Source organism: Centroberyx gerrardi, chromosome 15 (assembly GCF_048128805.1).
Source record: "Centroberyx gerrardi isolate f3 chromosome 15, fCenGer3.hap1.cur.20231027, whole genome shotgun sequence".
NCBI classification, from domain to species: domain Eukaryota; kingdom Metazoa; phylum Chordata; class Actinopteri; order Beryciformes; family Berycidae; genus Centroberyx; species Centroberyx gerrardi.
Genome location: NC_136011.1, coordinates 23,262,624 through 23,273,697, shown reverse-complemented (window position 1 = coordinate 23,273,697; position 11,074 = coordinate 23,262,624). Strand labels below are relative to the sequence as shown.

At 42.3% G+C, this 11,074-nt stretch overlaps 2 protein-coding genes across 3 annotated transcripts in view; one reads left to right on the top strand and one right to left on the bottom strand.

The window, feature by feature from the left end:
- Positions 1-5,846, bottom strand: part of cbr1 (carbonyl reductase 1) — a 43,941-nt gene extending 38,095 nt beyond the window's left edge. Inside the window, exon 1 of the mRNA XM_071926159.2 lies at positions 5,843-5,846. The gene's annotated coding sequence lies outside the window, so the exon portion shown is untranslated. The remainder of the gene's footprint in view (positions 1-5,842) is intronic.
- itsn1 (intersectin 1 (SH3 domain protein)) overlaps positions 440-11,074 on the top strand; it is a 35,610-nt gene continuing 24,975 nt past the window's right edge. For both annotated transcript variants that reach the window (XR_013507220.1, XM_078288783.1), the window contains exons 1-12: positions 440-486; positions 1,342-1,420; positions 1,581-1,690; positions 1,885-1,948; positions 2,836-2,973; positions 3,873-3,967; positions 4,758-4,897; positions 5,292-5,414; positions 5,711-5,860; positions 6,437-6,577; positions 6,841-6,928; positions 7,317-7,456. Coding sequence is in view for 1 of the 2 variants with exons in the window: in XM_078288783.1 (XP_078144909.1) it covers positions 453-486; positions 1,342-1,420; positions 1,581-1,690; positions 1,885-1,948; positions 2,836-2,973; positions 3,873-3,967; positions 4,758-4,897; positions 5,292-5,414; positions 5,711-5,860; positions 6,437-6,577; positions 6,841-6,928; positions 7,317-7,456 (1,302 nt within the window). In the remaining variant the exon portion in view is untranslated. The remainder of the gene's footprint in view (positions 487-1,341; positions 1,421-1,580; positions 1,691-1,884; positions 1,949-2,835; positions 2,974-3,872; positions 3,968-4,757; positions 4,898-5,291; positions 5,415-5,710; positions 5,861-6,436; positions 6,578-6,840; positions 6,929-7,316; positions 7,457-11,074) is intronic.

Here is an 11,074-nt window from a genome sequence, read left to right as displayed (position 1 = left end):
TACTGTCATGAAGATAATCCTTGCTCTCTCTCCCTCAGCTGTACCTCCTGTTTCCACTGCTCTGCCAGGATCAATAGATAATGTTATAATGTAATAATAATGATGTCCAGCTCTCCTTCAGGCATGCACCAATGGCTCCCACACCTCATTTTTACCCATGTAAATGGATAATGTGAAAGTCAGTGATAAAGAAAAATCAGTAATCGCTCTCTCTCCTCTTTCCTCTCTCTCTTCTTACAGATACTGCCTATCAAAAGAGAATATTTTATTGATAACCTCCTGTCATTCTGTTTTCTGCAGGCATGCCCCCCATGCCTCCCATAGCAACTGCTCTGCCGGGCGTGCCCCCCCTCCCCCTGCCCCCTCTCCCGGTCGGGGTTTCTCCCCCGCTCGTCTCCTCTGCCCCACCGCCTCTCCCCCCGCCCATCGCCAACGGAGCTCCTCCCACAGGCATGATCCAGCCAATCACAGGCTTCTCCCACCCAGGTAACAGCCAACATGCCAACACCAGGGGAGGCAGTGTGCTGAGATGTTTGTGTTGTGTCTGTAACATTTGTGGGCCAAATGTCTCGGTGCTAAGCTCATATTTACACATAATACACACATTTCACATTTAAAGTGAAAGTGTGCCTTTTACATTCACTTGAAGTGATGTTTTAATGTCTGTGTAAAAGCCATATTCCTCTAAGTAGCAGCTCACTGCTTTGTGGCTGGTTCAAGTCATTATGAGTCATGCAGGTCTGGAAATGCTTGGAAAATGAATTTATGGATAATTGGATAATATCTGGGCCTTGAAATGTTTTGGAATGAGACAAAACATCTGGAAAAGTGCGAGGAAAAATACTGTTGTTCAGTCCCGATACACATACGACTACACGTTTTATGGAGTTGTACACCCACTGTCTTTTAGTATATGATAATTGTTGTGGCCTAGTTGACAGGCATGTTGGCCCAGCTGCTATCAGCACATATTAAATACTAACCAAAATCATTAAATCCAGTCAAGAAGTTAAGGTCTCTGCACCACAGTACTCCTCAGCATGTGTCACTAAGTATCTAATCAACAGAACCGACTGATTACAACCCCATCGGTTTGGGACACATGTAATATGGGATGACGTTTGGTTTAGTCAGGGCTAGCGATTTGAGAAAAACCGCTAAACCACAGTGGTTTAGCTGTACTATTACTGGTCAAGGGAGCTTTGACTGTCTGAATTTATTATGGAGTGATTGAACCTAAGGTCACACCACTAAAAAAGCTGTATACAAACCACTGAGGTTAGCTGACTCACCTCCCGCAGCCTGGGTCTAAAGCTTACCCCCCTCTGCTGTCTCTCATAGCCTCATCTATCAACAAGTCGTCTTCGTTCAGTCGGTCCAGTACCAAGCTGCAGAAGGGGCCGTCCTTTGACGCTGCTAGGTAGGTCAAATATTCTGCGTTATTTTGGCTAATAACAACACACCATAATAGGAAAGTTTTCACTCGATATCTTCAGCTTTTTCAAATGTTCCTTGGCCTCTATTTGCATTAAGTCACATCATTTTCCTCTGTTGCTCTTTCTCTGTTACCCCCCCTCCAGTGCCCAGACCCCTCCGGCTCACACTGATTGGGCGGTTCCTCAGTCCTCCAGGCTCAAGTACAGACAGCTTTTCAACTCCCACGACAAGATGATGAGTGGACACCTCACTGGTACACACACACACACACACACACACACGCACTAACATATCATAATTCGTAATAATATATGTTATATTTTTCCTGCAGCATTTTTAATGTGTTTGTGGGCTTGTCTCTTTGTGTGTCTCTGTTCTGTGTGTCTATTTGTATGCGCTTCTGTGTGTGTGTGTGTGTGTGTGTGTGTGTGTGTGTGTGTTTTCCAGGTCCCCAGGCTCGCACTATCCTGATGCAGTCCAGTCTTCCTCAGAGCCAGCTGGCTTCTATATGGTCAGTAAAATGAAACGTCCCTTGAAATTCAATCATTCAGTCTTTATTAAAACAGGGTGGCACACTGAGAGCAAGCTGTCATCTTCAGATGCATCCTGTGTACGCACGGTCAGTTCTTCCTATTAAATACATATTAGTCCCACATACACAGCGCTAAATTTCATTCATTGTGGCTGTTTTGTTGTAATATCTTGGCAACCAGCATGAAGCATCCTCTGGAAACTGGGAGTAATCCATTTTATGAAGTGCAACCAACTACAAGCAAGACAACACTGAGAAGAAAGACACCAGATTTAGATCTTATGAATGCATAAACTCATAATTAAAAAATTGAGGAACTGAGAATCTGCCTTTAACCACATAGGCGTGGTGTTGTTTCACATTCAAGGCAATAACAAAGCCTTATGGTTAACTTTTAAATGGGATTGTCATCGTCAGTTGTCAGAAAAGACGATACAAATATACAATACAAATAAAAAAAACGAATACAATTTACACAAACCTAGTGTCACTATTTACAGACCCAATGTTTCTGTAAATATTGTGCCAGGACTTTACTGGTCTGTAGCTCTGGTTAGGGGTCATGCTAACCGTTATCGTGTTGACATGCTGCATTAAGGTGGGACAGCTAATTTTTGTTGAATTTACAACAAAATGCATCTATTTTAACAAAAATGCATGCTTAAAGTAATGGTGTCAATATTAATGCATTTCCAAAGTGATTTAGGAAAAAAAGGGAATGTGTGGAGCAAAAACAACAATATGTCGCTGTTCAAATGTTTAACGAGCTCTCTGTGATCAGATGTGTCTCTATGATAATGTAGATATGTTTCAGGGTGGTTTTACTCTTCAACAAGAATCTCCTGTTTCCTCTCTTTCTCCTCTAGGAGTCTATCAGACATTGATCAGGATGGAAAGCTAACAGCTGAGGAGTTTATCCTGGCCATGCACCTCATAGATATGGCTATGTCTGGTCTGCCGCTGCCGCCTGTGTTACCACCAGATTACCTCCCACCTACATTTAGGTAAATAAATAAAGCATTTATCAATACAAATGATATGATGTTATTATCCCTTGTGCTATAATCCAAGGTGAGCATTCATATAGAGTCCCAGTTCAAAGTTCAAACAGAATGATATACTATCATGCAAATGAGTACCATAGAAACCATCAGGCTGTACAGTAATAAATATACAGCACCATAAGACAGGCAGCAACATTCACCAGTTACCTACTCTAGTTTCAGGGTGAGTGAGTGTAGGCAAATCATTGTGGTTAACAAGTGGGCAGCTTCCTTCACCGATGTTTCGTTGAATTATGCCCACAACACCTCAAGAAGGCTCAACAGTGTATTTCAGTGTCCCAGAAACACCCCCCTCTTTGCCTCACCACTACACTACTGTCACTGTCACTTGTACCTTTCATTAACTGACTGACTGGCAGACAGACCAGCATGCCATATGTAAGATATATACATTGTTATGTCCGGGTTATCTGCACACATTAATCTTAACATCTTTCTGTCAGTCAGTCTGTATTTCTGTCTTTTGGTTTATTGTTTTTGTTTTACATTCATGAATACATACACACATACACACACACACACACACACACACACACGCACTACTCCCCCTGCCAATCTGTAATTGACTGACCCCTAGTGACTAATCAGTTTGAAGAGTTTGAATTGACATTAGGGGAGAACTGACATTTACCATGTCAGTTTTTACTTTATTGTGAACTGCTAAGACATTATAGACTCTGTGTCTGTGTATACTTGTGTGTGTGTGTGTGTGTGAGTGTGAGAGCGACAGTGTCGGTGAGTGTGTTTAAAGTGTGTGTAATGAGTTGGACCAGAGGAGTGTGTATCGATAGTTTGTATTGTTATTAATCTGTGTGTGTGTGTGTGTGTGTGTGTTTTAGGCGTGTGCGTAGTGACAGTGTTCAGTCGGACCAGAAGAGTCTCCCGGAGGAGGCAGAGGAGGAGGCGGACACTAGCCAGGAAAAGAAACTACCAGGTGATTGGCCCAGCTGGCATAAGACACATCATGTTATTGACCATGACTAGACCCGCCCTGAGCCATTAATTGAGTTCAGGCATTACACTTTTCACTTTTTACTCTGTGATCATCGATAAGTAAGGGTGCACTCAAAAGTGCTGCCTCAACAGCATTTTGTGTTGGCAAGGTGGACTTTTTTTCCACAACAGTGAACAGTATAATGAAACACTTAACAGAATCTCCTGAAACACCAATACTTTCTTCTTTTTCATTCTGGTCGTTGTTGTCGTCAGCTGCCTGCGTACCTTGAACACTGCTTCTTCCTTGTGATTAATCAGCTCACAAAAAGGCGGTCCGCTTCATGTGGTCTCCTCTAAAAAGTTGAACTATTGAACAGAAAGCAATCCTGCTCTCCCTAAAAAGATGCCAGGCGGAGCAGCTTTCCAAAGTGTCCGCCTTCCATCTGTTATGCAGCTGCTCCTCATTCAATTTCATGTAAAAAAAAAAAAAAAAAAAAGGAGGAAGAGGCAAGGGCAGAAACATGGTGCCCCATTTTACAGTCTGACCAAACTCTCAAACTCTGGGTCAGCACACATGGTCATAATTGTTGCCAATCTTTTTCTTGGTCCAGTCTGCTATTATACCCGATTGGCCTCTGACATTTTTCCTCAAGTCATAATATATACTCACATTATATTATTATTATGAAGTCGTAGCCATGTAAGTTCTTTGTTAATTAAACTCTTGTCTCTTCTCTGACTTTGTTCCTTCCCTCTCACCCTCCCTCCTTCCCTTCCTCGCTCCACAGTGACCTTTGAGGATAAGAAGAGGGAGAACTTTGAGCGAGGGAACCTGGAGTTGGAGAAGAGACGTCAGGCCCTGCTGGAGCAGCAGAGAAAAGAACAGGAGAGGCTGGCGGCACTGGAGAGAGAGGAACAGGAGAGAAAGGTAGACTCCTTGTAAAATGATAGCAAACACATAGCAGAGACATACAAAATGCATTATAGCCCGATATACACACCTAGAGGACAGAGCAGGAGAGACTTGCTGCATTAGTAATGGTAAGGACCAAGAACCAAGCGCTGATATTCATTTCTTATTTTCACACTAGGTGCATTCATTATTTAAAAGGTCATAAAAGGTCTAAGTGTGTAATAGCCACAATGCTGTCTCTGTAACAGCCACAATCTCCCAGGTCTTTGGAATGTTTCAGTACCAAGTTATTACGTTTATTACAAGTGTTGTAAGCTAATAAGAAACAAAAATATATGGGTATGACCCATAACAGGATAACTAATTTGTTTGTTTTGTTTATTCATTTTTGTATGTTTATTTGTTTCAGGAGCGCGAGCGTCTGGAGCAGGAGAGGAGACGACAACACGAACTAGAAAAACAACTGGAGAAACAGAGAGAGTTGGAGAGGCAGCGAGAAGAGGAGAGACGCAAAGAGATCGAGAGGAGAGAGGTATGGAGGAGAGACGCACAGAGGAAGGAAAAACTGAATATCAAGTATCTGCCTTTTGTTTCAAAATTTATTGATTTGAAGTTTGTTAACTGCTGCAGTCCTGTAATTACATCTTCTGCAGACCAGAGAAGCTACCCACTACTTTCCACCACCTTCTTTAAATTTCAAACCTTATCTTAAAGAGCTTAATTAACCCTCCAGAATCAGATGCTCTCTCATGTGTAACAATAATGTATTATGGGGGAAAAAAACATGGTATTTTGGTGGATTTGTGTAATGTGTGTGTGTGTGTCCAGGCTGCTAAGCGGGAGTTGGAGCGGCAGCGTCAGTTGGAGTGGGAACGTCAGCGTCGCCAGGAGCTGCTGACTCAGAGAAACAGAGAACAGGAGAGTATAGTGCTGCTCAAAGCCAGGAAGAAGACCCTGGAGTTTGAACTGGAAGCTCTGGTAATCAAACAAACACATGTACACACACAGACACACAGACACACACACACACACACACACACACACACACACACACATAAACGCACAAAACCATACAGAGACAATAAACATGCATTAGACAGGAGAGTGTAGTGCTGCTCAAAGCCAACAAGAAGACCCTGGAGTTTGAACTGTTTGCAGTTGAGATTTCTAGAACTACATGCCGACCTGAAAATGTACCTGTATGTCAACTAACATGTATGCACAGTTTGTAGTCATGATGCTATGGAATATTGGATAATATATGACAGATTACAGTTATATAATACAGATGTCTGGAAAATCCTGAATTGTTTTTATGAAGAGTATGTATAGTGTATAGTGTGATATGGCATTGTTGTATGGCAAGATGACTTTCGGTGAAATTCGAGTCTAGAAAAAGTATAGAATTTAGAAATTGAACCTGTGTAGGAACGCTGTATATAGCCATGCAGAGCAAAAGGTGGCGGGGTAAATTCCAAGACATTCGGTTTCATCGATCGAATGTATTGATCTCTTCTCGTCTACCTTTCTCCATCCCTCACTCCCTTTCTGTAGAATGACAAGAAGTCCCAGTTGGAGGGTAAACTCCAGGATGTTCGGTTTCGTCTGTCGGCTCAGCGGAGAGAGGTGGAGCAGACCAATCAGACCAGAGAGACCCGCATCGCTGAAATTACCCTGCTGCAGCAACAGCTACAGGTATGCAAAACAAACACATACTGCTGTCCAGGCAAGAGAGGCAGGCATCACCCTGATTACTCTGTCAAGCATCAACTACGTGAACAATTACTGTAACGACCTGTACTTGCACACTAAACACACATTCCTTTAGAAAAATACATTTGGAATAGAACTTAACAGATCACAATTAGAAATATGTATTTTAAAAAGGAGAGACAGAAATCGGACCTGTAATTATCTCTGTTTAGTGTTATTGTTGATGTGGTTGTTGTTGTTTCCAGGACTCCCAGCAGTGGCTGGGCAGGCTAATTCCTGATAAACAGTGTCTCAACGACCAGCTGAAACAGGTTCAACAGAACAGCTTACATCGTGAGTATTAAAGACACTAAACACACACATACAGTATATACATATACTTATTATTGCCGTGATGTAAGAGAGTGTTTTTTTGAGTAGGCATTGCTTCGTTTTAAGGAGTCACAAGCCAAAAAGGTTGAGAACCATTGCTCTCGGGTATAATGGATTTCATACAATATTTATTTAACAATGCATACCTACTATCTGAAAAGTTGTCATCAAACGCTTTGTGCATATTTAAGAATAAAACCCTGGAGAAAGAAAGTAATGGTTTACTAACTTCCTGGATACCACTAGGTATCTTAGCAACCTCTTCCACCGACTCATTAAGATATTCGACATGAAGTTGTCTGTGACCAGTTGACCTAACCTGGTTTTGTGTGTGTGTGTGTGTGTGTAGGGGACAGTCTCTCCTCCCTGCAGAAGGCTGTGGAGCAGAAGGAGACCAGCAGACAGCAGCTCAGGGAGCAGCTAGACGCTGTGGAGAGAGAGACCAGGTCCAAACTACTAGAGATAGATGCTTTCAACACTCAGCTAAAGGTAAACAGCTAGTTAACCAACTACATAACTAGTAGCTAACTAACTTGGCAGAGAACGGCTAGATGCTGTGGAAAGATCAGATTTAGCTACCAGAGATGGAGCTAAAGGTAAATAACTAGTTATTATTGTTACTCTTAAGAAGTGTTATACCAGTGAAAATGCCAGTACAAGAATAAAATAAGATATATTTGCCAAGTGATTAACATTTAGTCCAAAATGATACAAGGTTTTGTATACATACATGCATGTGGTGTCGTGCAAATTTGGTGTGGCAGAATTTTTTTTATGTTTAGGAAAAGGCCATGGCCATATTGTGCACAATGCCCACCTGACAATTTCTGACATCACATAACATTTGTTTGACTAGCATACAACAATCGCCAAGATTATGTGGTTAGTACCTAACCAACATGAACTATTGACCTATGCCAGTTAATTAACTGACTTGCTACTTAGTTAGCTACCTAGATCACTAACTGTTCTCCTTGTTCTAAGCAGTAGTTTTTTGTTAATTTCTATTACGTTGCTACGCTGCAAACTGTGCATTTAACTAACTAGCTTGCTAACTAATTAACTAGCTTGCTAACCAAATAACTGCTTTGCTAACTGGTGAAACGCTGTCCATTAACAGTAAATTAGTTTTTTTGTTAGCTTCTGTTGTGACTGTAGCTTTAACTCTTGTACACCCCTAGATCCCCCATCCTCAAACCAATATAACTCTCTGTGACTATGTTTACGTTTTTTTAAATGTGTTGTATTTATATTTATATCTGATTATCTGCTTTATATTTGTGTCAGTGTGTTATTTTTGTGTATTAATGTTGATGGCTTTGTTTTTGGAGAGAGCTAGGAACATTTGTATAGGAACATTGTGTGGTTTCTCTGACAGCAGGTTCATCTAGCTTTCACCAACAATACTCTACTGAGAGGGGAGGAGGGAGGAGAGGGGAGGGGAGGGAGGGGAGGATGGAGGGATACTCTGCTCTTTCCTCTCTAGGGTTGGATCTCAGCAGTCTGTTTATGCCTCCTAGACCCCCTTCTCTCCTCCTCTTCTCATCTTTTCTCCTCATTTCTTCCACCAGAAGAGAGGGTTTTCTCCTCTGGTCTGTTCTGACAAAGAGGGGAGGAGAGGACAGGAGGGAAGAGAGGAGGAAAGGAGAGAAAATGCTGACCAATAGAAATTGATTTTCTGTTGGCTAATCTAATAAAATTGTTTTTCAGTTTCATTCAGTCTAGGCAACATTACAATGATTGGGGAACACCAAACATAACCAACAGGCTTGGATACCAGTTTCCCCAGAATAATCTCATCTCTCCATGGCTTACTTTTGGCCTCTGAACCAGCCTTTGTAAAACAGAGGCATAGACCGCTGAGATGTGAACGATGTTTGACTATACTGCCCTCCGCCCTCCACCCTCCACCCTCCCCCTCCAAACCCCTTCCTCTCCCCCAAAACCCCCTCCTGTCACACTGCCTGCCTCCTCTCTCCTCCCTGCCCACTTGAAACTTCCTCTTCCCTTGCTTCTTATCTGCTTTTTTTTTTCCTCCACTCATCTTTCTACTGGCTCCTGTGTCATTTGTTCTTCTCCTCCCTCTAATACCTGACCTTCATTTCCTCCCTCTTACATTCTTTTATTTATTCTATTAATAATCCTTCCCGTCTATATTCTCTACCCCTTTATTTACCTCTTACCCTTGCCGTTTGCCCCCTTGCCCATGCCAGTGTCTGTGTGAGTTCTATGCCAGCCACTGTGCCAGGATAGAAGCCCTGCGACGCCAGCTTCAGGACGAACATAGAGGGAGACAGGTAGAGCACACTGCCACTGCTGGCCTGGGGTGGTACTGCAGCTGGCATAGAGTAGTTCTCAAAATTTCTTCAGACCTGCACTGTTTGATTTTGCAGGCTACTAGAGAAAGGGTAATTAAGTAATGTATAAATAATATATACATTTAAATACACCCTGTTGTTAGGCTACTAAACTGCTAGCCTCCAGTATTTTATTCAGCCTACTTTACATAGCATGGACTTTGGAAGGCTTTGGCATCATAACAACCATTAGCTTTACATTGCAATTTCCTCAGCAAACTTTGGAGAACTGTTATGATTTTTACACTACCCACATTCAGGTCCTAAACCAGGCTTTTGAAAAAGTTCAACCTAGGTTTGTCCAAAACAGTCCTGTCTGTCATGCCTCCTGCTCTGTGCTGCCCCTGCCAGGCAGATAGATGTGTTGCAGCCAGTTGAAGCTTGACTTGTAACTCAGAGTGGCTTGACTACTGAAGACCTTCACTCACACACACTCACACACACTGACCCTGGTGTGCTGTTTGTTTTGTCTCACAGATCGGAGGCACTAAACACACCTCTGTCAAGGATGTGGGCAATAGGCCATGTGCAGTGCAAACTCACCCAGAGCAACTTAGAACTAAGTGCAACTGTCGAGGGAGTCGGCATTTGTGAATCTCACAATCAGCAGTAGCCTAGGAATAAACAAGTGCAAGAGAAAACAGAACAATGCTAAAAAATGGAAAAGGAGAGAGAGAACTATTTGGACCTTCAAAGATAATTCTTCAGTAGTCATTATCAGCTAGCCTGTCCATATTACTTTGCCAGCAGAGGTGCAAAGCAGCTAATTATAATTACTCTGCAGCCAAAGGAGGAGAAACCAGAAATCTCTCCAGCTAAACCATGAACCAATCAGGGTGAGGCTGGAAGTTGAGGAGCTTTACACAGAAATGTACATGGACAATTTGGCCACTGCAGTTTTCAGTGGCAGTTGTTGCACAGGCAAGTCCCAAACTATAATTTAAGGAATCAGGCATATCTAGACACAAACAAAGAACAAAGAAACAAAGAAAATCACACACTAATTCCACATGCAGTGTTTATTGCTGTTTGCACACATAGCCCTTTATAAGCCAACCAAACTCCGACTTCTTTGTGTTGATAAATCTTTTTTTTTTTACTCGTCAGCCCTTTTATCGCTGATACAGCAATTTCTGCATGATCATGATGTGGAAACAGATTTAATACTAACATCATAAGACCAGTTCAGACAGGCCTTGCTGTAGGCTGAATCAGATTGGCTGAATAATACGCTTCATGGACTGTTCCCAACTTGAGCTTTTTGTTTAACCTTAGCCAATCTGACAGCCATGGCAGCACATTATGCATCTCCAGCACAGTGAGTTACAAGGGGTTCTCCTATTGAATCAAGGCATTATTGTGCACTCAATTTATATTTTATACAAGATTTTTACCAAAAGATATTTACCAAACGAAAGTCTCAGATTCATTCCAGTTATTTGGAAGATATGCGAGAAGAATACTGACTAATGAGTTCACTTGAATAGTTGAAATGGACCATGTGTGAAAATATCGACTAAAACATTAACTGTGTCTGTGTGGAGTGACTGAACATCTGTGTATGTGTGTGTGTTCCACTGCCAGGTGCAGACACAGCTACAGGAGTGTGTGTCAGCCGTCAGGGTGTGTCTGACACGGCTAGACTACGTTATACAGGTTCACACACCACACCACCCAACCACCCCTTCCTCTCTCTCTGCCTCTCTCACTCCCTCTCCACCTCTGTCTCTCTCCTTCTCTTTCTTTTTCT